This window comes from Cavia porcellus, unplaced genomic scaffold (genome assembly GCF_034190915.1).
Source record: "Cavia porcellus strain 051 isolate PalLab524CR breed Dunkin Hartley unplaced genomic scaffold, mCavPor4.1 scaffold_14, whole genome shotgun sequence".
In the NCBI taxonomy this organism is placed as follows: Eukaryota; Metazoa; Chordata; class Mammalia; order Rodentia; family Caviidae; genus Cavia; species Cavia porcellus.
The window spans coordinates 46,791,054-46,816,509 of NW_026947497.1; the positions used below are offsets into that span (position 1 = coordinate 46,791,054).

Genomic DNA, 25,456 nt, shown 5'->3' on the forward strand with positions numbered 1-25,456 from the left:
AATGGTTTGGGGACCTATAATGTACACGGCCCAGGAACCCACTTGGGAGGACAGACTATAAGGTATGACCTCTAGACCTTATAGTCTACAAAAGGAAAAAGAGGGACCTCCAGCTGATACCAAATGCACTGATGGATCTGGCCGTGACTCAACCCCACAATTGACAGAGGTCACTGTCCAGCCCTGAGTATCGAAGTACTCTGATTTAAAACCAGAGCAGGCAGGTGAAGAAGCCAAAGGACAAAGCTGGGGACAATGTGATTGCTTGTGATGAATAATAATAATAATAATAAGAATAATAATGATCTCCTATGTGTGTGCAGAGACAGCTGGGCCACCTGTAGGGGGCCAACACTCTGGTTGCCAGCTTGGGCAGCTCAAGAGCAACAGATAGCACAATAAGAACTGACAGAGATGCAGCCCTGGATTCTCCACTAAGGATCCAATGGGCTCTTCCTGACGATTGCTGAAAAGCCTATCCTGATGCATCCAATCTCTGAAGACCGCCCCAAAGAGAACACACTCAAAGCCCTGCCCTCATTACCCCGGAAGCTGACAGACAATGCATGGCTGAAGATTGAACGTTCACCGTACACTGGAATTTCTGAAACTTCCACGTACTGCTCTTTTATTGAATTCTTGGTCTTTTCCCTCTCATTAGTCTTGGTGTTTGCTGTTGCATTTTGGATTATGTCCCCAGAGACTGGGGAGTTCTGCTCTTTTGTTCTTTTCTGCTTTTGTTGTAGTTAGTAGACTAAGCATGCTTAACTGTTTAAAATGATTTTCCTGTGGTTAATATGCTTCAGCATACTGGGAACGTATGGTAATTCAGGACATTGGGAATTCAAAATTCAAATTAAGTCCTGTCGTGACTAAATCAGACCAGATGGAAGCCCTCCCAGCCAATGGTGTATCTTTATTTTGATACCTGCCCAGCTCAGGCTGAAACCCCAAATTAAAAAAAAAAAATCACTACTCAGGATGCAGAGGATTAGATTGAGAACAAAAATGTCACCCCAATAATATGTGTATCTGTCTAGAATGATGACAGAACAGGAAGTACTGTAACTTCCTATTTGTTCCAAAGATCAAAAAGTCTCTGCTGACCTTAGGTGTGCTGACTGTTACTTTAGGTTCTCTAGGGGCTCCCCATGGAAGTTTCTCTGTTTGCTCGGATGGAGACCACCAGATGTTTATGGTAAGCCTCCTCTGTGCACTGGCTTTTCTGGTCCCTGACTGCTGTGTTTACTCAGGTCATTGAGGCCCTATGCACACTCACCAGTCTCCTCAGAAGCATGAGCCTGTTACATTGTCCATTCTAGCTGGACAGTGATCACATAGATAACACTAGGTGTCAGTGCCACAGCCCTGGGTTAGGTCACCAGCCAGGCTCACAATTAGCAGGAGATTTTGCTAACATACAAGCTTCTACAGAAAACACTGCAAGACCAAATAGATTCCTTGGTTGCAGGCTTCCTCCAGAAAAAAGCACTTTGGGTCTCCTGAGGCCCAGCAGGGAGGCACTTATTACCCCTGGAGGGAAAACGCTGTTACTATATCAACGAGTCAAGGATCCTGAGAAAAAACTCTGTCAGCTCTGAGAATGTCCAGAAGAGAGAACTATAAACAGGATAGGGGTTTCTTCCTGGTGAGGGTCTCTGGGTTTTCCTCCTTCCTGGACAGGAGCATTGTTTGGGCCAACAGCCAGGATAAGGTCCCGGCTGGTGGAGGCCCGGGCTGCGCCGAGCTAGGCACCCATGTCTCCACACAGCAGGTGGACACGGCCATGGTCCAAGAAGCCGGCAGAGCCCACTCAAAAGCCTTGCCCACTGCACCTCCATCTTCTAACTCGACACCTGCCCTCAATGGTCTGATGGATTGGGCCTTTGCAGTCACAGGAGAAAGGGGTGCAGCCCAGGACACCCCCCCCCCCCCCGCCTTGAGCAGAGCAGCAACGACCCCATCCCTCACTCCAGCCTGAGCGCAAAGCGAATCAGGAAGCTGGCCCGGGCCTCACACACCAGTGCTGCTCAGGGGCCCGGCTCTCGCACTGCGGATGGCGCCCCGGCTGTACCCTAGTGACTGTTAAGGGCGCCTGAACACATGGCCACTGGCTGGGCGCATGAGTGCAGACCCTGCTCCAGGGCCGGAGCCGCAGGACCATGTCCCTTGTTTCCCCACCCTCCCCTGCCACTCCCCAGTCAACCTGCTGGGCCACACTACTCATGCTTGAGCCTGCGCCTGCCCATCGAGCATGGGCTCAGCCCCCAGAATTCTTCCTGCGTACTCTGAAGGCCTGGTCCTCTGAGCACTGCCTGCCCTCCCTACACTGCGGTTCCACCTATTGCTCCACAGCCGGGTCCTGAATTTTATTTAAATTGTGCTTGTGAAAGGTGCCCACTGCTGGGGGGTCTTGCAGAGTTCGGTATTTTAGGAGCTGAGCTGTCCTTGTGGTCAGTGGAGAAGCTTCCTGTTTCATGTGTTTACTGTGTTAACACAATAGGTATATATGAAAGTGTTTTCTTTTCTGACAAGGTTACAGTAATTTATGTGGACACATCTTCTAGTGCTTCTTATCGTGATGGTTTCAACCCTTGTTGGCACCTGGAGTCCCAAATGTTTCGGTTTTGTACTTGTAATTGTAAATAATCTCTGTGAGCAGACTGTGACATTATGTAAAACCATCCTTCATCATTCTTCATCACAATGTACTCTATGGCCTGGCTTTAGGATCTACCAGTCATTTTTGTCCGAATAGTGTTTTCCTAACTCCATCTGTATTTATTAGGCAGCATTCTATTAAAATAAAAAGAACTTTTATTTATCCATCATCTATGTGCTTTATTTTATTCAGTACATTTTTATCATTTTTTTCCCCATTACTAGGGATTTTCATTATATAGCTACGTCACTCATGTCCCCTTTTTTATTCTTTATTTTGAGGTAGAATTTTACTGAGTCTGCTATATTGCCAGTCTCCTGCCTCAGCTCCTTAGAGTTCCGGAATCACTGGTGTGCACCACTGTCCCTGCCTTGTTGGATGAGTTTTAATTCGTTACTGTTTTTAGTTATTAGAGTGCCCAGGTATCAGAGGAAGTCTCTCCAGTCTAGTTCCCGTGCCCTTCTGACATGATTCCACTCTTCTTCTGACATTTATTGAAACATGTTTCACATGCAGTTTGATGATGTCTGACACATGATGTTTGACGATCAGCCACCTGCAAAAGTTCCTTATCTCCTAAGCCATCATGGATTTGTTTTATGTCACTATTGGTTTTGAGTGCATTTTGCTTAAATTTACATAAGTGGAACTGTTCAGCATGTACTTTTACTTTGGTCTGGCTTCTTTCAATGGGCATAATTATTCTGAGACCCACGCATGTGTTTGTGTGTGTCGGTAGTCTGCTTTCTATTGCTCTCTTAGTAACTTTCTCATTGCTAGGACAAAACACCTCACACCCGCAAGTTAAAGAAAGAGAGGCTTATTTCAACTCACAGTTTGTAGAGGTTTCAGTCCATAATTAGCTGGCTCCGAGGCAGGTCAGCATGGCAGAGGGGTCTGGTGGAGGAGAAACAGCTCATGGCAGGGCTGGCAGAGGGCAGCAAGCAGTGGACTCCTTTTCCCTTCTATTCCATCCAGGCTGCAACCCTATTAGTTGTGGTGTCCCTCACCCAGGATGGGCCTTCCCTTTGTTCATACCCAAACTATGTTAAACTTGTCAGTGGGCTAATTTAGTTATCACACCCTTAATCCCGGCTCGCACACCTTAGATCCAGCCATGTTGTAGTTACTTGTCTCATTATTGCTTAGACCAAATACCCAGCACCCAAAATTAAGGGAGGAAAGGTTTATTTAGCTCACAGTCTATAGATATTTCAGTCCATAATTGGCTGGCTCCAAGGCACAGTGGGTTGGCAGAGGGGCACCCCAGAAGAGAAACAGTTCATGGTGGCAGAAGACAGCAAAAGCAACAAGAAAAAAAAAAGGGCGGGAGCAGGGGTAAACAAGTTTATTTCTGTGCTCCTTGTATCCAGACCATTAGGATTAGAGCAGTGCCAGCATTGATCCCAGCATTATCAATCACAAACCCTAAATTCAGCCTCCCCTAAGAAGCCTCCACAGCATGACCAGGTGTGGCTTTGGGGCAGCATCCAGACAGAAACCATAACAAGCCATCTCGGAAAAGCCCCACTTAGGAGCACATGAGGCTTTGAAGGGACACTGAGACATGAGCCATAACATTCCTCAATAATATTCCTGGATCCAGATGCAAACTACTTCTTAATAGACATTTTGCTTTTGGCAAATGTTTTTGGCAGCTTTAAGCAAAACTGTTACAAGCATCTGTGCACAAGTTTTTGGGTGGACCAATGCTTTCATTTCTCTTGAATAACAGGGAGTGAAATGGGGGGGGGATCTGTTTAATTGATTAACAGTATTGTTTTCAAACTGTACTGCTTTAGTTCCTGCCAGTGATGTGGGAGGGGGTGAGTGCCCCCATAGTATGGTCAGTCCTTGTTTTCAGTCTTGCAATTGGCCAGTCAGAGATATCTCACCATGATGTAAAACACATGGTACATAGCTTTGCTGTGTGTTTCCAAACTCCCTCTGTGATGTTACATCATTTTGTAGTCCCACTGTGTATGACAGTGTTTATTCCAACATGTTTACGCCCATTCATTGTAGTTTTAATATTTTTGTGAGAAATAGATACTGAACTTTATTAAAGGTGTTTCCAACCTCTGTGGAAGCAATCATATGATTTTCCTCTTACATCTGTTAGTACTATCTGCTAAATTTACAGATTTTCGAGTAGAATCCAGAAGGTTCTTGCACTTCTAATACAAATACCAAGCCCCAGGGCTGTTTTGTTAATGTGGCTTAGAAGTCTATAGTTCCTAAATGTAGTCCAATATTGCACTTAAAATTATTGCACTGCCATCAGTAAAGATGCTGGTTTGTTGTTTCTTCTTTGTAAGCTATTATTGTTGGAAGTGAATTCTGTTATATTTACATCATTGAAAGAACTTGAACATTTCCATTATTTATGGTACTCAAAGGCTATTTAAAAATACTAAGGGTATTTGATCTTTAAGAGTTTGGTTGAATTCCCCTGAACAAGCCTCTGGGTCTTGTGCTTCTTTATCTTTTCTTGTCATTTTCTTTGACAGTTTTCTCTGCTTCATCTATGAAAATTATTGGTTTATGCATTCTGTCTTTGCAGGCATCAATTTCTGTAAGTGTATTTAAGAAATCACATTTTATCTGGGCTTATAAAAAAGAGAATATTGGCAAAATATCAGCTCATATAAACTTCTTCATAAGTCATTGTCCAGCACACCAGCGGGGAGAGTTTAAGATCATTGCTCCCAGTGGTCAAAGACCCGCTTAACTTCCAGCTACACTAGACTGGGCTCTGCAGGTTTTGTGGCCTGACTAGACCACTCCCAGCAACCTTTTTACATCAGCGAAGTTGAGGGCATATGAAATGAGTTCCAGCGAATTGGTGCTTGCCTCAGGAGAGCTTTAGACTATCATTCATAGTGATTAGGTGCCCACCCAGCTTCCTGGGATGCTGGAGGTGGCACAGGAGGTCCTGTGGGCCTGACTAGACCATGCTCAGCAGTCTCCATTCAGTCCCAGGAGCCGAGGGCATAGGAGACATTTCCAACATGCCCAGGGGAGGCTTTGGAACATCACTCGAAACACGGAAATATAGGAAAATGACAAAACAAAAGACCAAAATGCAATCTCAAACCTCCAGCTCATCCCAAGAGAGCCTAGGAGCTATGTACATGGAAGAAAATATATGCCATACACCTGAAATACCTGAAATAATAGCAACTGAAATAAAGAAGCAACTCTGGGAAATTTTAAAGGAATTCAAATTATAAATAATCTCCCAGGTAAAATATGAAATGATAAAAGTAATGAAAGAGATGTTGAATACATCTAAAGAAGACACAATTAAAAAATTAGAGGAACAAAACAAAAAGATAGAATCCCTGGATGAAAAATATAAGAAACAAACAGAATACATGAAGCAGATTCAGAGAGATACACAGGAAATCAACAATTCCATTGAAAGTTGTCAAAACCACCTCAATGAAAGTGAAGATAGAATTTCAGACCTCAAAGACAAGATTGCAGCTAGTGAACAGGAAAGGAAAGATCTTTTAAAAATAACAAGGATTCAGGAAATAACAATTCAACAGCTGCAAGATGATGCAAAAAAAAAAAAAAAACAACATAAGACTGATAGGAATAAATGAAAAAGAAAGAGACAACACAAATGATATCAAGAGGCTATTTATAGAAGTAATAGCTGAAAATTTCCCAAACATGAGAATGGAAAGTGACATCAGGATCAGTAAAGCATATTGAACTCCAAATAGCCATAACCAAAATAACACTACACCCAGACATATAATAATCACCATCCCAGATCCAACATAAGAATAGAATATTAAAAGCTGTTAGAGACAAAAGATGGATCACCTATAAAGGAAAACCTATCAGAATCACAGCAGACTTCTCAACACAAACAATGAAATCAAGAAAAGCATGGAGTGAAATATTTCAGATCCTAAAGGAAAATGGTTTCTAACCTAGACTGATGTATCCTGAAAAACTATCCTTCAAAATTGATGGAGAAATAAGATACTTCCATGACAAAGAACAACTGAAGAACTTCATGATCACCAAACCAACTCTGCAAAGAATACAGAAAGACAGTCTAGATACACATAGGAAAAAGCCACTAAGCATGGCAGACAATTGAACAGAATGGAAAGATAAAGATGCAACAGCAGAAAGATAACATCAACAATAAACCAATATATAACAGTTATACCCATTAATGTAAATGATCTCAATTCACTAATTAAAAGAAACACACTGGCAGAATTGATCAAGAAACAACATCCAACCAAAATTCTGTCTATAAGAAACCGATATAACCCAAAAAGAAATTTACAGACTGAAAGTCAAAGGATGGAAAACAATACTTCATACAACAGGAACCCCACCCCCGAAAGCAGGGGTAGCTATTCTGTTTGCAGACAATGTGAACTTCAAACCAAGAATGATCCTAAGAGATAAAGAAGGTCAGTACCTATTAGTTAGGGGAAAACTTCAAGAGGAAGAGATAACAGTCTTAAATATATATGCACCAAATTCCAGAGCATCCAGTTATACAAAGCAAGTATTAACAGAAATGAAAAATCAAATAAGCAATAACCCAATTATAACAGGAGACCTTAACACACTATTGACACCAAGGGACAAATCAATGAGAAAGAAAATCAGCAAAGAAATAACAGAACTGGATCACACCTATGAACAAATGGACTTGATAGAAGTATACAGAGTGTTCCATCCAACAACATCAGAATATACATTCTTCTCAGCAGTACATGGGACATTCTCTAAAACAGACCATATATTAGCTCACAGAACATATTTAAGTAAATGCAAAATAGTTGAAATTATCCCATGCATGTTATGAGGTCATAGCTCCATGAAACTAGAAATTAATGATAAAAGAAACTTCAAAAACCCCACAGACACATGGAACCTGAACAATACACTCTTGAGCAATCAGTGGGTCACAGGAGAAATTAAAGAAGAAATTAAGCAATACCTACAAGCAAACAAAAATACAAATACAACTTACTGGTATCTGTGGGATGCAATGAAAGCAGTCCTCAGAGGAAAATTTATTGCACTGAGTTCCCACATCAGGAAAACAGAATGAATACAAATAAATAACCTGATGCTATACCTCAAACATCTAGTAAAAGAAGAGCAGGTCAAGCCCAAAGCCAAAGAAGGGAGGAAATTATAAAAATCAGAGCAGAAATTAATGCAATAGAGACTAAGAAGAATCCAAAGAATCAATGTCCAAAGAATCAATGAAACAGAGAGTTGGTTTTTTGAAAGAATAAATAAAATTGATAAGCCCCTAGCCAACCTTATAAAAAAAGGGAAGAAAAAGCTCAAATTGATGCAATAAGGAGTCTGGAAATACAGAAGATCATGGACATATATTTCAAAAACCTCTACTCTCATAGGTTCGATAGCACAGAAGGAATGGACATATTCCTAGAAATGTATGAAGTACCAAAGCTGGGTCAAGAATATGTAAAACTGCTGAATAACCCAATTTCTATGAATGAAATTGAAAATGTAATTAAGTCCTTACCTACAAAGAAGAGCCTAGGCCCAGATGGATTCACTGTGGAATTATACAAGAAATACAAAGAAGACTTAATGCTGACACTCCTCAAACTCTTCAGTGAAATTGGAAGGGAAGCAATCCTTCCTAAGTCATTCCTGGAAGTAAATATTACTCTAATACCAAAACCTGAGAAAGACTCAACTAAAAAAGAGAACTACAGGCCAATCTCACTAATGAACACAGATGAGGAAAAATCCTCAATAAAATATTGGCAAACAGGATGCAGCAAATCATCAAGAAGATTATACCCCATGACCAAGTGCATTCATCCCAGGTATGCAGGGATGGCTCAGCATATGTAAATCCATAAATGTAATCCACCATATCAATAGGGCCAGAAGTAAAGATCACATGATCATTTCTATAAATGCAAAAAAGCTCATTCATGATAAGAATGAGCCCACACTCATTCATGATAAGAACCCTACAGAAAATTGGAATAGATGGTCTTTACCTCAATATGATAAAGGCCTTCTGTGACAAACCAACAGCCGGCATCACATTAAATGGCCAAAAACTGAAGGCCTTTACCTTAAAATCAGGCACAAGACAAGGATGTCCCTTATCATCACTCCTATTCAACATAATACTAGAAATACTAGCCAGAGCAATTAGATGAGAGAGAAATAAAAGGGGTAAAAATAGGAAAATAGGAAGTTAAATTATCATTATTTGCAGATGACATGATACTCTACATAGAAGACCCCCAAAACTCCAATGAAAGATGCCTAGATATAATAAATAAATTCAGCAAGGTAGCTGGATGCTGAAAGAGTTTTGGCCCAGACAGGATACTGTAGCCAGTGAAGCCTTAAAGGCGGAACCAAGGAACTCCTGTCTCCCTTACCCTTAGGAATTTACCTGTGATGCCATCTTCCCCACCCCCTAGGAATTTACCTATGGCGCCAAACAAAAGACCAATGGGTTACCCGTACATCCCTGATGCCCCTTTAGGTTCCACCCCAAACTGAGGCTACTTACATACCCCCCACACCACGTGTCCGCCAGAGAGAAAGCCAGACTCCAGCGATCAGGTTTTGGTTTTCTCTCTCCGTGTTCTCAGAATAAAGGCCTCTTTTGTTTTATACTTCTCATCTTTTGGATATAATCTTATCATTTGGTGCCATGACTTGATCGGCAGGCAATTGACTCCTGGGACACACACCCAGTTGAGTCCCCAGCCGATTCATGAGCTGGATTACATCCTGGATTACTTCTCTACTTTTCCTCTCCCGGGACCTGCTTGACTTGTCGCCTACTGCTCGCACACAACACTGGCCCAATTAATCTCAGGTGAGCAAACTCTGGAGAATTCTTGATGCAGGGCTTGGCCCCAGGTGAGTTTTCTCCCTCTTCACGTGGGTTTGTGATGCTCTCACGTCCTTAAGACAGCCCAGGGAAGGGTCTTTCTGGGCAACCTGCATCCACACTCGAAAATCTCTCATGTCCTTTGGGTTCAGATAGCCCAAGGCAGAGTTTTCTGGACTGCCCACACTGTGAGACCCTCATGTCCCTCAGAGCTTCACACCCTCACAGGCAGAACTGTTACTGACCCCACATGGACTCCACTCGTAAATCTCTCAGTGATGACTAGAATATACAAGTTTTTGGACCCTAACCACCGTTAGGTGCCACGGGATGAGTGATGGCTCACCCTCCAGACCACGGCTCATTTCTTGCCTGAATTAGTCATGGGAAATGTTTTTTTCTAATACCCAAAAGAGGCCTCTGCAATGCCTAATTTCCAATCTACGTACTTTTAAAATTAAAAGCACCATAAAAATTAACGATTAACTTTTTACTGCCAGGAGGTTTGGCCGATCTACCCACTTATTGGCAGCCCTTGGCCCAGAGAGGGGACGTTTGACCCCTATATTTTCAAAAGCCTCTATGATTTCTGTCAGTCTGGTGACAAGTTAACAGAGATCCCTTATGTACAGGCTTTCCTTGTTCTGAGAACACGCCCATCTCTCATTAAATCTTGTACCCCCACCCAGAGTTAGGGGTACCCCTAACTCTGCTGCGTCTCAAACTCTCCCCCCTGCCTTCATGATCTGCTTGATGAAGTACCCCTGGTTTTTTATTGGCCACTGCCTGCCTACCCCCAAAATTGTTCCTCGCCATTACCTCCCGCTGTGTGATCGTCTTCCCCTCCCTCGACCCCTAATTCACCCAGCAGCTCTAATCTCTGTGTCACAGTTATCTCCCACTATGTGATCATTTTCCCCTCCCTTTCCCAGAGCCCATAATTCTCCCAGCAGCTCCAATCCCTCTGTTAGCATTTCCTTGAAGTCTCCAACCTCTTATTCTCCTGAGAATTCTCTATCCCCTACAGCATTCTCTCCTCCAGCCCACCATACTAGGTTTTGGTCACTGTTTCCTTCTGGTAAGCCATGTGACTGTTCCAGCTTGCACTGGGAATAGTCGCCATGTTGTGGCCCTCTACCATATGACAGGGCGCTGCCATCTTGGGATGGATCTCACAGTCAATGCCTGTCCCTTGTGGCTCCTCTTGTGATCAGCAACAGCAACCCTGTTGCGGATCATATGATAGTTCCCTGTGTCACAGACAGCAATTTCATTGCTGCCAGGCACACAGTGAGACGCCATCTGCCTGTGTTTCCTCATCCCAGGATAACCGGCAGCCACTTTGTGGCTGATCCACAGATAATTGTTCACATGGATCTGCTGGATGGATGGCTGCTGAATGGCCATCTACTCTGCAATCTTCTCCTCAGTCTCTGCTACCATTTTGAGAGCAAGCTAGCCCCAAGGGACTTGTTAATATACATGTGCCTTTCTCCCTTTCTGACTTATCTCAGATTACCCATAAATTAGGTAGCTTCTCTGTTGACCCACAGAATTATATCAGGCCATTTGAATTTATAACTAATTGTTATGATTTACATTTTAAGGATGTTTATGTGATTCTAAATACCATGCTCAGCTCACAAGAGTGAAATCAGCTGTGGCAAGCAGCTTGAGAAGAAGCTGATCACAGACATAAGGCAAACACCACTGATAATGACCCTGGGCCTGTAGCTGTGCCAGAACAAGATCCTAACTGGAACTATTAAAACGGTAAAGTTTCGACAAAATTACGTAAAATGATTGAGTGTCTGATTGTGGGCCTTAATAAGATTGCTCACAAACACACTAACTATAACAAACTTTTAGAACAGGTCTAGGAGGCTAATGAAAACCCAGCTGTGTTCCTAAATCAGCTTCAGGAAAACTTAATTAAGTTTACTAATGTGAACCCAGACTCTCATGAAGGGTGATTGTTGATAACTCTTATTTTATTTCCCAGTCTGCTCCTGATATTTGTGCAAAGTTACAAAAGGTTGAACATGGCCCTCTGCAAGGGGATCTACTTAAATTAGCTTTCCTTGTCTTCAACAACAGAGATAAAATTCAAAAAGAGGAAAAGCAAGCTCAAAAATTAAAGTTTGCTAAATATCAGTCTGATCTCTTAGCAGTGGCACTCAGGACTCCCAGGACAAGTAATCCAAAACAAGGTGTGGTTGCCTGAGTCCTGCCCGGAACATGCTTTAAATGCAGCAAACAAGGACACAGGGCAAAGGATTGCCCCAACCCTGGCATCCCTCTAGGACCATGTCCATACTGCAACGATAAGGGCCATTGGAAAAGTGACTGTCCTAGCCACCAGCAAGCAGGTAAGTTATCCTCTAATCCCTTGCCCTCACAGGAGACTCCGTCAATGCCAGATTCGCTGCTGACTGACCTTCTCGGACTTGCTGCGGAAGATTGACAGGGCTCAGGGCTCACAGCCCCCGCTCGGTAACCTTGTCAGAGTCCCAAGTCTCACTAGAGGTCTCAGGTAAGATAATATCTCTGCTTGTAGATACGGGGACAACTTATAGTGTACTTCCTCAATTTTCAGGACCTTGTAGTAAGTCCTTGATTTCTGTTGTGAGCCTTGATGGCTAGCCTACATAGCCTTTGCAAACTGGGCTTATCCGATGTCGATTCCAGACTCTTTTCTTTACCCATAGCTTCCTAGTAATCCCAACATGTCCCACACTCCTTTTAGGTAGAGACCTTCTTCAAAAGCTTAATTTTTCCTTTACTTTCTCTCTCCCCACAGCCCTAATCCTCCAAACAGCCTCACAATGCATCGCAAAGCCATTCCCTCTCCTTCCTCCTTCTCTGGTTGACCCCATAGTTTGGGACACATCCAATCCCACTCTGGCTACACATACCATGCCTGTTTTAATCCGTCTCAAGGATCCCTCAATTTTTCCCTGTGTTCCCCAATATCCCATAGCTCCCCAACATTTAAGGGGACTTAAATCCATAATTAAGTGTCTTTTGGACAACAATTTTCTTAAACATACACATTCACCCCACAATACTCCCATTCTCCTGGTACTCAAGCCTGATGGGTCCTATCGCCTGGTACAGGACCTTAGGGTAATTAACAGTGCTGTTATCCCAACTCACCCAGTTGTGCCAAATCCCTATACCATGCTCTCTCATATCCCTCTCTCCACCACTCACTTTACAGTTATAGATCTTAAAGATGCCTTCTTTACTATCCCCCTACACCCTGACTGCAAGAACCTCTTTGCATTTACATGGACAGAACAGACAGTCTCAGGTCTCAACAACTTACTTGGACAGTGCTCCCCCAAGGGTTCAGAGATAGTCTCCACTTCTTTAGTCAAGCCCTCGCTACTGACCTCACAGAACCTGATCTCAAATCTAGTGTCCTTCTTCAATACATAGACGACCTTCTATTATTTCTCCATTCCATGTTAGCCATACACCATTCAGCCAGTCTTCTTAATTTCCATGCTAGTCATGGATACAGGGTCTCTCCTGCTAAAGCCCAGATAGCCTCCCCAAAAGTCAAATACCTAGGTCTCGCTCTCACCACCACTACTCATTCCATCACCTCAGATTGTAAGGCAATTCTTTGTGATCTCCAGGTGCCCACAACTAAACAGCAGGTTACATCTTTCCTGGGTTTAGCTAATTTCTTTTGTCTCTGGATTCCTAACTTTGCATCCCTAGCTCAACCCCTCTATAAGGCTGCTAAGGGTCCCTTATCAGAACCCCTGGACCCTACTAGGCCCATACATGCCTCCTTTCATAAATTAAAAGAGGCTCTCCTAAAAGCTCCAGCTCTTACCCTTCTTGATCCCATCCAACCTTTCAGCTTAAACACTACTTGTCAGGTCCACAAAGCTATAGGCGTACTAAGACACAAAAAGGGACCTTCTTTTCAAGCAGTAGCTTGTCAAAACAGTTAGATCACACAGTAAAAGGATGGGCTCTTTGTCTCTGAGCTCTTGCAGCTGCAGCCCTCCTGACACAGGAAGCTAAGAAGTTTACCTTAGGGCAATCTATTACAGTATATTCACCTCATACTTGAGCTTATCTTACATAAGGTGCTCCCTGCCCTAATGACCCCTTCTCGCCTTCAACAGGTACACTTAGCTCTCTCTCAAGACCCTTGCATCTCTATTGCAACTAGTGGTCCTCTTAATGTAGCAATCTTACTTCCCACCTCAGAGGGCCATCCTCATCATGACTGTATTCCTACAGATTCCTACAGTTCCTACAGATGACTCCTACCCCTTTCCCTCACATTAGTAGCGTACCTCTCTCTTTGGCCTTTGACACATGGTTCATAGATGGGAGTTCAACAAACACAGACAACCAAAAGAAGGCAGGATATGCAATAGTTAACTAGTCAAAAGTTATAGAGGCAAATCCACTGCCACCTGGCACCTCGTCGCAGAGGGCAGAACTTATTGCCCTTAGAAGGGCTCTTACACTAGCAAAGAACAAGATTATAAATATATACACTGACTCAAAGTATACATTTAGCATTTTACACTCTCATGCCTCTATCTGGCAAGAATGGGGTTTTATTACCACTCAGGGAGCCCCCATCATTAATGCTCCCCTTATCCTTAAACTTCCAGAGGCAGCCAAATTTCCAAAGCAGGCAGCAGTTATTCATTGTAGAGGACACCAAAACTCCACAGATCCTATTGCTCAAGGCAATGCCTTTGCAGATTCACAAGCCAAGTTAGCTGCACAAGGGCCCTGGTCTTGTCTTCTCCCATTAGTCCCAAACAACCTACCTCAGCCTAATTATTCACCAGAGCAGTTATAGTTACCTCATAAACCAGGTTACACACAAAACACTCAGGGATGGATTTTTCAGGGATCTAAACTTGTTCTCCCACATCAACAGGCCTTAGACATCATCACTGACTTACACAACTGTTTTCATATAGGATCACAGACCCTATACTGTTGGGAGCCACCACATTGCTGAGCCGCCGCATATAGCGATCATGCGGCCTGTGGTAAAGAGTAAAGCCTGAGTTAGATTACCCCTCCCATCGAGCACGTTAGTTTCCTGCTTACCGCGTAAACAACCCGCTCAATAATATGTTAGCCAATCAGCTTGCCTTGCTTACTTTAACATGATTGGACACTGTATCCGTATATATACTGGTGCCACCCCTGGGGGGAAGTAGAAGCCCGGAAGGAGCCGCGGAGAGCGGACCGGTAGAGGCTTCGGAGCGAAGCACGGAAGGAGCCGTGGGGAGCGGACCAGAGGAGGCTTCGGCTGGGAGCGATCCCAGGGCAGGCTGTACAGAGAGAAAATAAAAGAAAAGGTTGTCCATTGCCAGACTTTGTCGTGTGTCCTTCCTGCCGGCCGGGAGCGACATCGACATTTGGTGGCCCGCACGGGGAACAACTGATCACCCCCGAGACGTGGTAGTGGACAACGTTCCTTGATACAGCACTGCGAGACAGGTGAGTAGGGGATAAACCTGGGCCCTGGGTGGCGCGCACCTACAGGGTTTTTAGACTCCCCTCAGGCTCACGCGTAAGTGGCGGATTTTTGGGCCTCACGCGGTGAGTAACATATTAAATATGGGTAACGTACCGAGTAACGACACCCAGCCCTTGGTACAGGTCCTCCGGAAGCTCTTAAAGTCCAGAGACCTCAAGGTGGGACGCAAAACGCTGGAGAGCTTTTTTGAGGAGATTGATAGTTTCGCTCCTTGGTTCTTGCCCACAGGGCACTTAAACCTGCCCTCGTGGGAGAAGTTGGGCAGGGATCTTTCTCTAGCGGAAAGGGAGGGCGGGGCTTCGGTCTTCGCTCGGCCACTGTGGGAAATGATATATGCATGCTTGAAGAGCGAGGGTGGTTGCAGGGAAGGCTCTCAAGAGCTCATTAAAGTGCGTAGGGCATTCGAAACAGGCCCAGTCAGGGAGCTCCCGGGAGGGGTCCGTCAAAGGAGACAAAGATATAAAGGAGGAAGACGGGGCTCAGGCCTCGGAGTCGTCTGACTCCGAGAACGAGGAAGGCTTAGACAACGATGAGACCAAGGAGCCTAGATGCCAAGAGGATAGGCCGCTCGATAAGGAGTCGCAGGGTTCTTTCCCAGCGTTGCGCCGCGAATTGCGCTCCGCTCAACTTGGTCTGCGGAGGAGTAGAGAGCTCCTGAGCGCCCCCTGGCGCGAGAGGGAGGCGAAGCCTTCCACCCCACCTTGGGGGCTGTTCCCGGAAGCGATCCCTCTCCACGAGGCGGCCGCGTGGGAGCTCCCTCCCCTTTCGCCAGAACAGGAAGTGATGCACGGGCCCCCATTTTCCGCCCAATCACGGCCGCCGTCTTATGCTCCGCCGCCGGCGGGTCGGTATTTTTACAGGCGGCTTTGGCAGGGGGGACGTTTGTCTCATGAGGTACATCCACCACCTGGGATAGATAGTGGCCCCTACGGGATATTTCCTGTACAAGTAGCTATGGGCCAGGGACGTAATGCATGGGAGCCTTTTGAGATAAAACAGATTAAAAAACTTAAAAATGCAGTTACAACCTTTGGGCGGACTGCGCCTTACACCATTGCCATGCTGGAGAACCTGTCTTCTGAGCCCCTCACCCCCGCGGACTGGATTCAGCTGGCAAAGGCGTGTCTGCCCTCGGGTAGTTACCTGGATTGGCGAGCCTGGTACGCAGAGTTCTCTGCCGAGCAGGCTGAGAAAAACGCCGGTCGAGGAAAAGGGGGCTGGGGATTTAGCTCAGCGGCATAAGCGCCTGCCTTGTAAGCAGGCAATCGCCATTTCGATCCCTGGTACCAATAAAAAAACAAAAACAAAAACAAAAACAAAAACAAAACGAAAAAGATAAAAATAAAAAATAAAAAATAAAAAATAAAAAACAAAAAGGGGGAGTAAGCCAAGGCCTGCCTCCAAAGGCGCGGTTATCTATGGCATGACAATGGATGGGCCCGGATCCGGTAATCAGCCGGAACCGAGGCGCGGTTTGTGTTTTTCTGCAGGAATCGGGACGAGAACCACTGTGGGTACCGGAGAGACTGACACGGGCGACAAAGCCCTCGACTGAAGATCAGGCCTGCCCTACCGGAGATCCATCACAGACCAACCAACAAGATGAATAGAAATAGCGGTAGCCCGAAATGGACAAGAAGATCCTCAGGCATATGCATGGCTCGCTCGCCTAGCCTACGACCGAGTCTAGGGACGGTGAGCTTCCCACACTCCTCCTCTAAAAAATTATGATATAGCAGGGTAGATGAGTCAATGACGGGTAAGAGCATGCCTCCCCAGCATGACTCAACCTAAGACAGGCCCTACCCCATACCGCACGAAAGCCGCTGAATTACTAGGTTCCGCCCAAACCAAATGTCGCCCCGGGGGGATCATGCGGAGCGACATGAGTGTATGCCTGTGTGCATCCAGGTTCCGTCCAGTTCCTTCCTGGCCCTGGAAAAAAGACGAGGGCCTCGGGGCCTCGGCAGACTCGGGGACGGCCGACCCGGGCCGACGCCGAGAGCCCTTGGTGGGCCTCCTATCAGGGCATAGGCCTCTACACTCAATTCAGGACGGGCTGCGATGCGTAGACTTATTTAAAATAAAAAAGGGGGAGATGTTGGGAGCCACCACATTGCTGAGCCGCCGCATATAGTGATCATGCGGCCTGTGGTAAAGAGTAAAGCCTGAGTTAGATTACCCCTCCCATCGAGCACGTTAGTTTCCTGCTTACCGCGTAAACAACCCGCTCAATAATATGTTAGCCAATCAGCTTGCCTTGCTTACTTTAACATGATTGGACACTGTATCCGTATATATACTGGTGCCACCCCTGGGGGGAAGTAGAAGCCCGGAAGGAGCCGCGAAGAGCGGACCGGTAGAGGCTTCGGAGCGAAGCACGGAAGGAGCCGCGGGGAGCGGACCAGAGGAGGCTTCGGCTGGGAGCGATCCCAGGGCAGGCTGTACGGAGAGAAAATAAAAGAAAAGGTTGTCCACTGCCAGACTTTGTCGTGTGTCCTTCCTGCCGGCCGGGAGCGACATCGACACTATACAAACTCTTAGCCCGGTCATACACCCTTCTCTAAAAGCTATCATTCTTAAGATTACTCACTCCTGTTATCTCTGTGCTAGGACTCTCCTCAGGGACGTATGGCACCCCCTTCCTTTCCCATCCATCACTTTCTAGGACACACCCCTGGTCAGGACTGGCAGATTTTACACACATGCCCCGCCACAAAACTCTTAAATATTGCCTTATAATGATCACATTCATTAGTTGGAATGGATTTATCCTGGTTTGTTTGATTTTATTATCTGGGATGGTATGAACAGCTATTTTGAAGAAAATAAGACATTATAATAGTAAGTGCTGATTTAATATCATCTTGCTTTGAAGTCCTACCATGCTTTTGTTCTTCTGTTTCCATTGGTTCTATCATGTTGCACCTTATTGGATTTTATTATATGTGATAGTATAAACAAATTTTTATGGAAAATGAGATAATATAGTAGCCATTGTTCATTTTCTGTTATTTGGTTCTGAATTCCCTGTAATACTTTCATTCTCTCGAATGGTTTTATACTATTTTGTTATGTTTGATACTATTGTATGTGAAGGTATGCTCAACTATTTCAAAGAAAGACACATTATGGTAGCTACTGTTAATATCAAGTTGTGTTGTAGTGAAATACTGTTTTGCTTAAATTGTTCTGTCCTGATCTGCTTTGTTCTCTCCTCCTTTGTCTCAATCTCTTTAAAATAAAAAAATAAAAAGAAGATGAAATGGACATACCTCAACACTCATCTTGTTATTCTCTTCATAAACTGGCATACAACAAGTTCATACAGTGTTTTTAGTAAAGGATAAGACAGCTTATGGAAGTTAAGGTTTGTAATGTGTATTAGAGGATAAGAAATAACTATTTCTTATCATTGCGCAGAAAAAGGGTAAAATTCAATAGACTATCAGCAAGAGAATGATTTTAATAAAGCCCTGTAAGAAAATGATGGATTTGGCAGACAAAAATTAGTAAGAGTTTAAAAGATTTAAACAACTTAATTAAAAAGCCTGATATAAAAAGAACACTAAAGATTTTTCAAGGCACAAAACCAAAATTTGTAATAATGAATGCAATGCATTTTAAAATGCAGCTATGCAGGGTCTATATATTCTTTCCACAATGTCATGGAACACGAAGATTCAGATTTTATCAAAAACTTCCGTTAACAATGCAATTAAGTGAGAAGCCAACAATAAAAAAGGGAAAAACAATGCATTTGGGAAAACACTCCTAAACAATCTCTGAGTTAAACTATGAAGTCTTTAAGGCATACATACCAAGATGTTTGAGAATGAGTTCAAATGGTTCTTAGGGTAAGTTTATACTTAAATGGATTTATTAAAAGACAAGAAGACAGGCCTAGGGATGTAGTTCAGTAGCATAAGTGCCTGTATGGCAAGTGTGAGGTCCTGAGTTCAATTCCCAGTGCAAAAAAAAAAAAAAAGACAAGAGACTAGAGTCTCATCAGACTCTGACTGACTTGCTCAAATTTGTGCTGTTTCTTTTGGTGTCTCAGCAAAGTGGATAACAGCATGCACCTACTCACACAGAATTTGTCTAATGATATGAGCTATTTCTTATTTATTGAGATTATGATGCACTACTATGTAAGTGAATTAAAGTCTGTTCTTTTAAAGACATCCTGCCTTTATTAATTTTAAATTAAACTGTAATAGAGTACGAAGATTACAAATAAAGATGATATCTTTTCTTGTCATGAGAGGTCATTTAATACTTTTTGATCTACTAGTTTGTTCATTGTTTTTTCTTCTAGATAATTATATATTTTTACCATTACAATTTCCAAAAGATGCCATTAAATATCAAGAACATCTGAGGTCCCAGGTATTACAGAGTTCCTTTTTATTATTCTTATCTTCAAATTTTCTGAAATAAAAATAAGAAACATTATATCTAGAAATAATACACTATTAATTCATACAGATAAAACCATTTCTATGATTTCTTGACATTATTTCCTTATGTTTTTTTTTGATAATGTCACACTATTCCTTTGAGAAGATAAGTTTGCACTGATAAAGGATATTATCCTTAAGATGTATTATTAGGCAATACCAGTTGCAATATTGACATAGTGTTAAAACTATTAAAAATGGATTTCCAGCTTTGAGATTCCTGGAGAGCTGTACAGTCAGATTATCATCACAGAAAAAGAACTGTTGTAGGTAACACACAAATATTTTAAAACACAATTTCTTTTTTGATTTAAAACATAAACATACAAATAACCAAAGGTAGCTTGCAGTGACAACACATACAAGAACCTTTAATATTATATATGAAAGTCAGAGATTTTACAGTTCAAAGAACTGAAGAAATTATGCTCTTGGTGTAAAGTAATATGGTTACTACATTTTACAGGAAAATAATTTTGAATTTCTTATAAGACAGTAGTGAGAAATATTACAAAGGACCAACGGAATTATGGCAGTCTTTGTTTTTTTAAATTTTTTTTTTATTTTAAAGAGGGTAAGATTAAACATAACAAAACAGATAATAAGGAAACAATTTTAAGAAACACTGATTTCAAAGCAAGTCCACTAGGGATCTTCACTGTCTATCTTATTGTCTCTAGTTTTCTTCCAAATAGTTGTCCCCATCTTCACACACATTGAATACATACTGAGCATTATAGAACTAACCCAATCATAACAGGATGATGAAGGCTTTTTAGGTCTTCAAGACCTGACATTGGGGAAGTCAATAATGACTGCCATAATGTCTTTCATTCTCTTCGTAGTAGCTGTCCTTATCTTTACATATGCTGAAATTGAACATAAGAGACGAGACTAATATCACTCTGAACAGTGAATAATAGTATTGGTAGATTTTATATCATAATGCAACAGAATTAGCACTGGGTTTCTTAATGTCTCTTCTTCAGAGTATCTGTTCATTACATCTTGCATTATATAATCTGTTCCCATAAACTGTTTAGAAATTCTCCCCATGTGTGAATCTCTACATATATGTCTATACTTTCTGTATTATAGGGAAAACAGATCATAACAAGACAACAAAACAAATTCCTAGAAAAACAGGAAGTGAAAAAGACATATAGGACTACAATATTAGGTGATCTACAGTAGTTACTATGCTTTCTCTTGTTATTTTCAATAGAACTGTCTGTATCATCAGACATAATATAATTGAACATAGCATTACATAGCAATTTTAATAAAAACACAACATTGGAGACATTGTAGGACTTCAAAAGCAGTTAATAATCAAACTGGAATGGGTATCTTATTATATCTTGTCATCTTCAGAGTAGTTGCCTCTACTTAGACTTGATACTATTCTCTAGCATACCAAATTCGAATAAAATCAGTCAAGACAAATTATCAATCTAACAAACCAGATTCAAATAAGATCAGTGATAGTAAGAAAATGTAAGTAATACAGGGCTTCAGTTTAAGTTAATAGAGAATTAAGGATATTTATTGTAGAATATCCTGCTATTTTTGGGATAGCTGTCTGTGCCCTCAAATCTAGTATGAGTAGACAGACCAGAACAAAATAAAATCAAACTAAACAGAGCGATAAGACCAATGTGGCTTTTAAATCCTGATACACTACTAACAATGTCCTCTGCCTTCCTTTTTTTAGGCAATTTCTCCCCTTTCCCTTTCTCAGGGGGCTTTGTATATTTTGGGTCCCACTAACTCCTTTAGTTTTTAGATTAGAGGGCCAACCTATTATCTAAGTGGTGTTGAAACTTTTTTACCCCTGAGCTTGATCTTGAGCTGTATTCCTTTACTTACTTAAAGCCACAAGGTTTTCCTTCCTTATAGCTGAGTAGTTTTCCACTGCACAAAAGTGTCATGACTTTCTAACCTATCTGCAGCTGCTGGATGAGTTGTCCCTATTTCTCTCTGGTTCCCTGTCACATGGAGAGTCATTTTCTCATCTTTGACTTTCAGTTATAGATCTCTTGTCGTTTTCCAGCCTTGAATTTTTACTTCCTGGTTCCTTGTTATTTTTAATAGGTCTTTTGTTTCATGATCACACATTGTAAATCTCTCTTCAAGTTTTGAAAGGCTAACTTTAGATTCTGTCCAGGCATTTTGCCAGCTTTCAATGGAGTTTTTAATTTCCTGGTAATTTCTCTGGATCTGTTTCATGTACTCTAGATTTTGTTTATTTTTCTTCCTTTTCTGGGTTCCTCCATTCTTCTATCTGTGTCTTCTTGAGAGGGACTTAGCATTTCTTTTATTAATCTTTTTTTACCTTACCTCACTTGGATTAGAATTTCAGTTTTAAGTTCATCTATGAGGTCACAAAGGTATTTCTTTATGTCCATTGATATCGTGGTCAATATTGCATGATTGCTGCACTGGTTCTCTTCTGTATTTACCTCTCCTGGGCTTATTTTCCCAGGATCAGCGGTTGGAGGTTTTTTTCTTATTTTTTTCCTCTTCTCATGTTTTATGGTGGAGGTCTCAGGCTGTTTGTGTTGCTTACAGTGTTCCCAAAGCATGCTGGCTGGGGGCTTGCTGCCTTCTCCAGTTTGCTGTTATCTGAGGTACATGGAGGACTATGAGCTGGCCCCTCTCCTCTGAACCAGTCAACTGGCAAGTGCCTTCAGCAACTGAGGCTGTGCTGTGGTGGACGTCACAGGGTTGGGACAGTTTCATCCCTGGCTACTGGGTCCTAACCAGGGGCGTGACTCAGCCCAAGCTGATCCTACTAGTCCTCTCTGGGCCAGGGGCAGCTGACTGACACCACCACGGTGCCAGGCTCTGCCCCACTCCAAGATGTCTTCCAGCTGGCCACATCACTGCAGGACCCAATTTCCAGCACTCACCAAGAATTAAGACAGCTCTGCACCTTAGCTCCATTCCACACTGTGCTGCGTCCTCCCACCAAGCGCCCTGGACTCACCAACTCCCGTTATTGGCGCCCTCAGCTTCAGTGCAACTGTGAAACATCCCACTCCAGGGCGCCCAGCACAGCACGGACCAGTCTCAGTGAGCGTGTGGGCTCCCGCCCTCCACTGGCATTTTTCCTTCCTCTTCCTGTTTTTCTTTTTCCTTCAGTTTCCTACTGGGGTCATGAGAATTCCTCTCCACCTCATCCAGCCCTCTCCATGTTGTCAAATTCTGAGCTGTTTTTCCCAGAGAGGCTCTCCACCCAGCGACCTAGCAAGCCGCCATCTTCTTCCAGTCTCCATGGCAGACTTTGGAAAAAACATAAAATTTCTAGTTGCAAGTTGTAAGATAAAATTGTCACATGTATCTTTACATAAAGGAGAAACACAAAAAGTTAACATTTTTGAATAAAATGCAAAAATGTTGGTTATCATTCTTTAATAAATGTCAAGGATGTCGTCTTAAATAAGAATTCAGTCAAAACTATTTTGATGGGAAAGCTGAATCTTGTTTCCTCTTCTCCATCATCCTCAATGAGACATAGTGCTCAGTAACAATGACAGAACAAAAGTGACATACATACACAAAAAGCCATTGTCTACTAAAATTCAGACAGGTATAATGTAAATTATTTTGGCAAACCCATCTGTAATACATTAAAATATCTGGCCCTGAACCCAGTGCATTGTTTTGAAAGAAAAGTGGCTTTTCATATAGGATGGAACATTAGCAAATTATAGAAAAACACATTATTTCTTTGCTTTTCAACTGCAAAAGAAATCTTTCTCTTTAAGTACTTTACTTGAGTTTTCAAAAATTACATTATTAATGCCAAACTATTTTCTTTTCCAAAAGATTATGTTATGTTTATTACAATGTTCCAATAAAGAACATTTATTTGAATTGAAGATCTAGGCAAATTTCAAACAAATTTTAAAAAACTAAAAAGGTTCATTAGTAAGAAGACCTTATAGTTTTTTGTTTCATTATGTTAAAATCATAAGTAGATGATTACAGATGAAATTGTTTTGTAACTTAATAAGGCTACAGTATAGAAAATTACCTTTTATTTAAAAATATTATAAGTGTAATACCTAATTTAAAAGATTTAAGAAAAGTTTTCAGAATGACTTAAAGGAATGAAAACAAAATAGAGGGCAAGTATCTGCAGAACACCAGGATTTAAAATATAAGATTAACAATGATAATGTCATGCTCTGTGCTTATCACCCTAGTAACCATGTACCTGGAGCACCGACCATATTGTTATAAATTAGTCATAAATTAACTGAGGTGTCGCCATACTGTTCTGTATGCGTCATCACCTTAGTAACTTGTTTTCTGTGTCAACTTTTGTTCCCCGTGTAAGAGACAAATGATGCTGTATCAACCATTGTTCCCTTTATGAGAGACAAAAGTTCCTGGAGTTGGCAGACCAAGGGCTATGAGTTGGCTAACCACCCACTTTGAAATGCCTCTGACCTCAAGCAAAGGGGAACACAGGCCCACCTTGTTTCTGTTTCTCATCACTATGTACTTAATGATCAATGAGCTAATCATAAATGAACTATAAAAATCAGTCAAAATTCTAACTCAGTCGCACAGCTTTGCAAATTCCATCTGCACTGTATCACTGGGCCAGCTAAAATAAAAGCGCTTCTTTTTAAAACAACATCATCTTGCCCCATTTTTTGTCTTGGGGGGACCGTTTTGGGGGGGCAGTTACAACAATAATTGTATATTTGTATTAATTTTATACTTACCACTTCATTGTTAATTTTTAAAATATAATATAGCTTCTTATTTATACTTAAAAACGTTGAGAAATAGTCTTATTTTTTATTTTTCCAAAGAATAAGATAATTTTTAAAGAAACTGTAAATTTATGAAACTTCTAATAAAAATAATCATGTTACGGATTTTAAAAAGCAATTTAAATACACTCAGACTTGATGTACTACTAAATTGCTATGGATTTCTATTTTATACGTTATAAAGCGTAAAAAATGAAAAAAGCACACAAAGTATGAGTGATTATGTGTATGTTCTTAAACTGTTATGATTTTACAAAGGTGAATTTAAAATATTTTCTGGCAAAGCCATAGAATGTAAGAGATGAATGTGTGCTTATAGTCTTGAGATGCGAAATGGAGTTTCTTTCTGCATCATCTGCTGCCAGGTTTTATGTTTTCAATGATGTCAGTTTTTGTTTAAGGATTCACAATGGTTCCATGTTCCTAATTTCAAACACTGCTTTGTTTTATCTGATGCATACGTTCCCTATTGGACTCCACTTACCTGACAGCTGATGGCCTGCACCGGCCAACCTCACACAGTCGTGCCCTTCTCTAAGGAGTGCAGAGGGACACACAGGCATGGAGTAAAAAAGTGGAGGGAGGGTGGGCCATGGGTGATGCATGTGTACACTTGTCCTCTCAAATGGTGAAGGACTGAAGAAATCATTTCCTTCGTTGTGTGAAGATACTAACGTTAGAGATGCTGGTAGTGTCTCAAGGGCAGGAGAAGCCTTAAAGATCATTTAATTTAAACACTTCATTGTACAGATGGAGAAATCTCAGAGAAGTGTCAGGTCTTGCCAAATAGTAGACACACTGTATACACCTAGGTCACTCTGGCTAAACTCTTGGTGTTTTGATTCTGAATGTGTTGTTTCTCATACTCTATCAAGATCCTGCTGTGGTCTATATAAATGCTCCCCCCAAGCCTCATGGGTTAAACACTTGGTCCCCAGCCTGTGATGCTGCTCAGACGTGGTGCAATCTTTAAGAGATGAGGGTAGAGGGAGGAAGTTAGGTCATAGAAGATGTGCCCTGGAAGGGGGGACTATATTCACTTTCCTGTGCCTTAGACACCATATCTAACACTGGTAACTCAAAGAAGGCGTTGAGTTTGGCTCATGGTTTCAGGATATTCAGTCC

General features: G+C 42.2%; 1 protein-coding gene across 1 annotated transcript in view; it reads right to left on the bottom strand.

The window, feature by feature from the left end:
* Window positions 1–11,958: 11,958 nt before the first annotated feature.
* The window catches only part of LOC100718982 (alpha-1,3-mannosyl-glycoprotein 4-beta-N-acetylglucosaminyltransferase-like protein MGAT4D), a 38,631-nt gene continuing 25,133 nt past the window's right edge, over window positions 11,959–25,456 (bottom strand). Inside the window, exons 11-12 of the mRNA XM_063260522.1 lie at window positions 24,816–24,865; window positions 11,959–11,998 (exon numbers count right to left, since the gene is read on the bottom strand). Coding sequence (XP_063116592.1) covers window positions 11,959–11,998; window positions 24,816–24,865 — 90 coding nt within the window. The remainder of the gene's footprint in view (window positions 11,999–24,815; window positions 24,866–25,456) is intronic.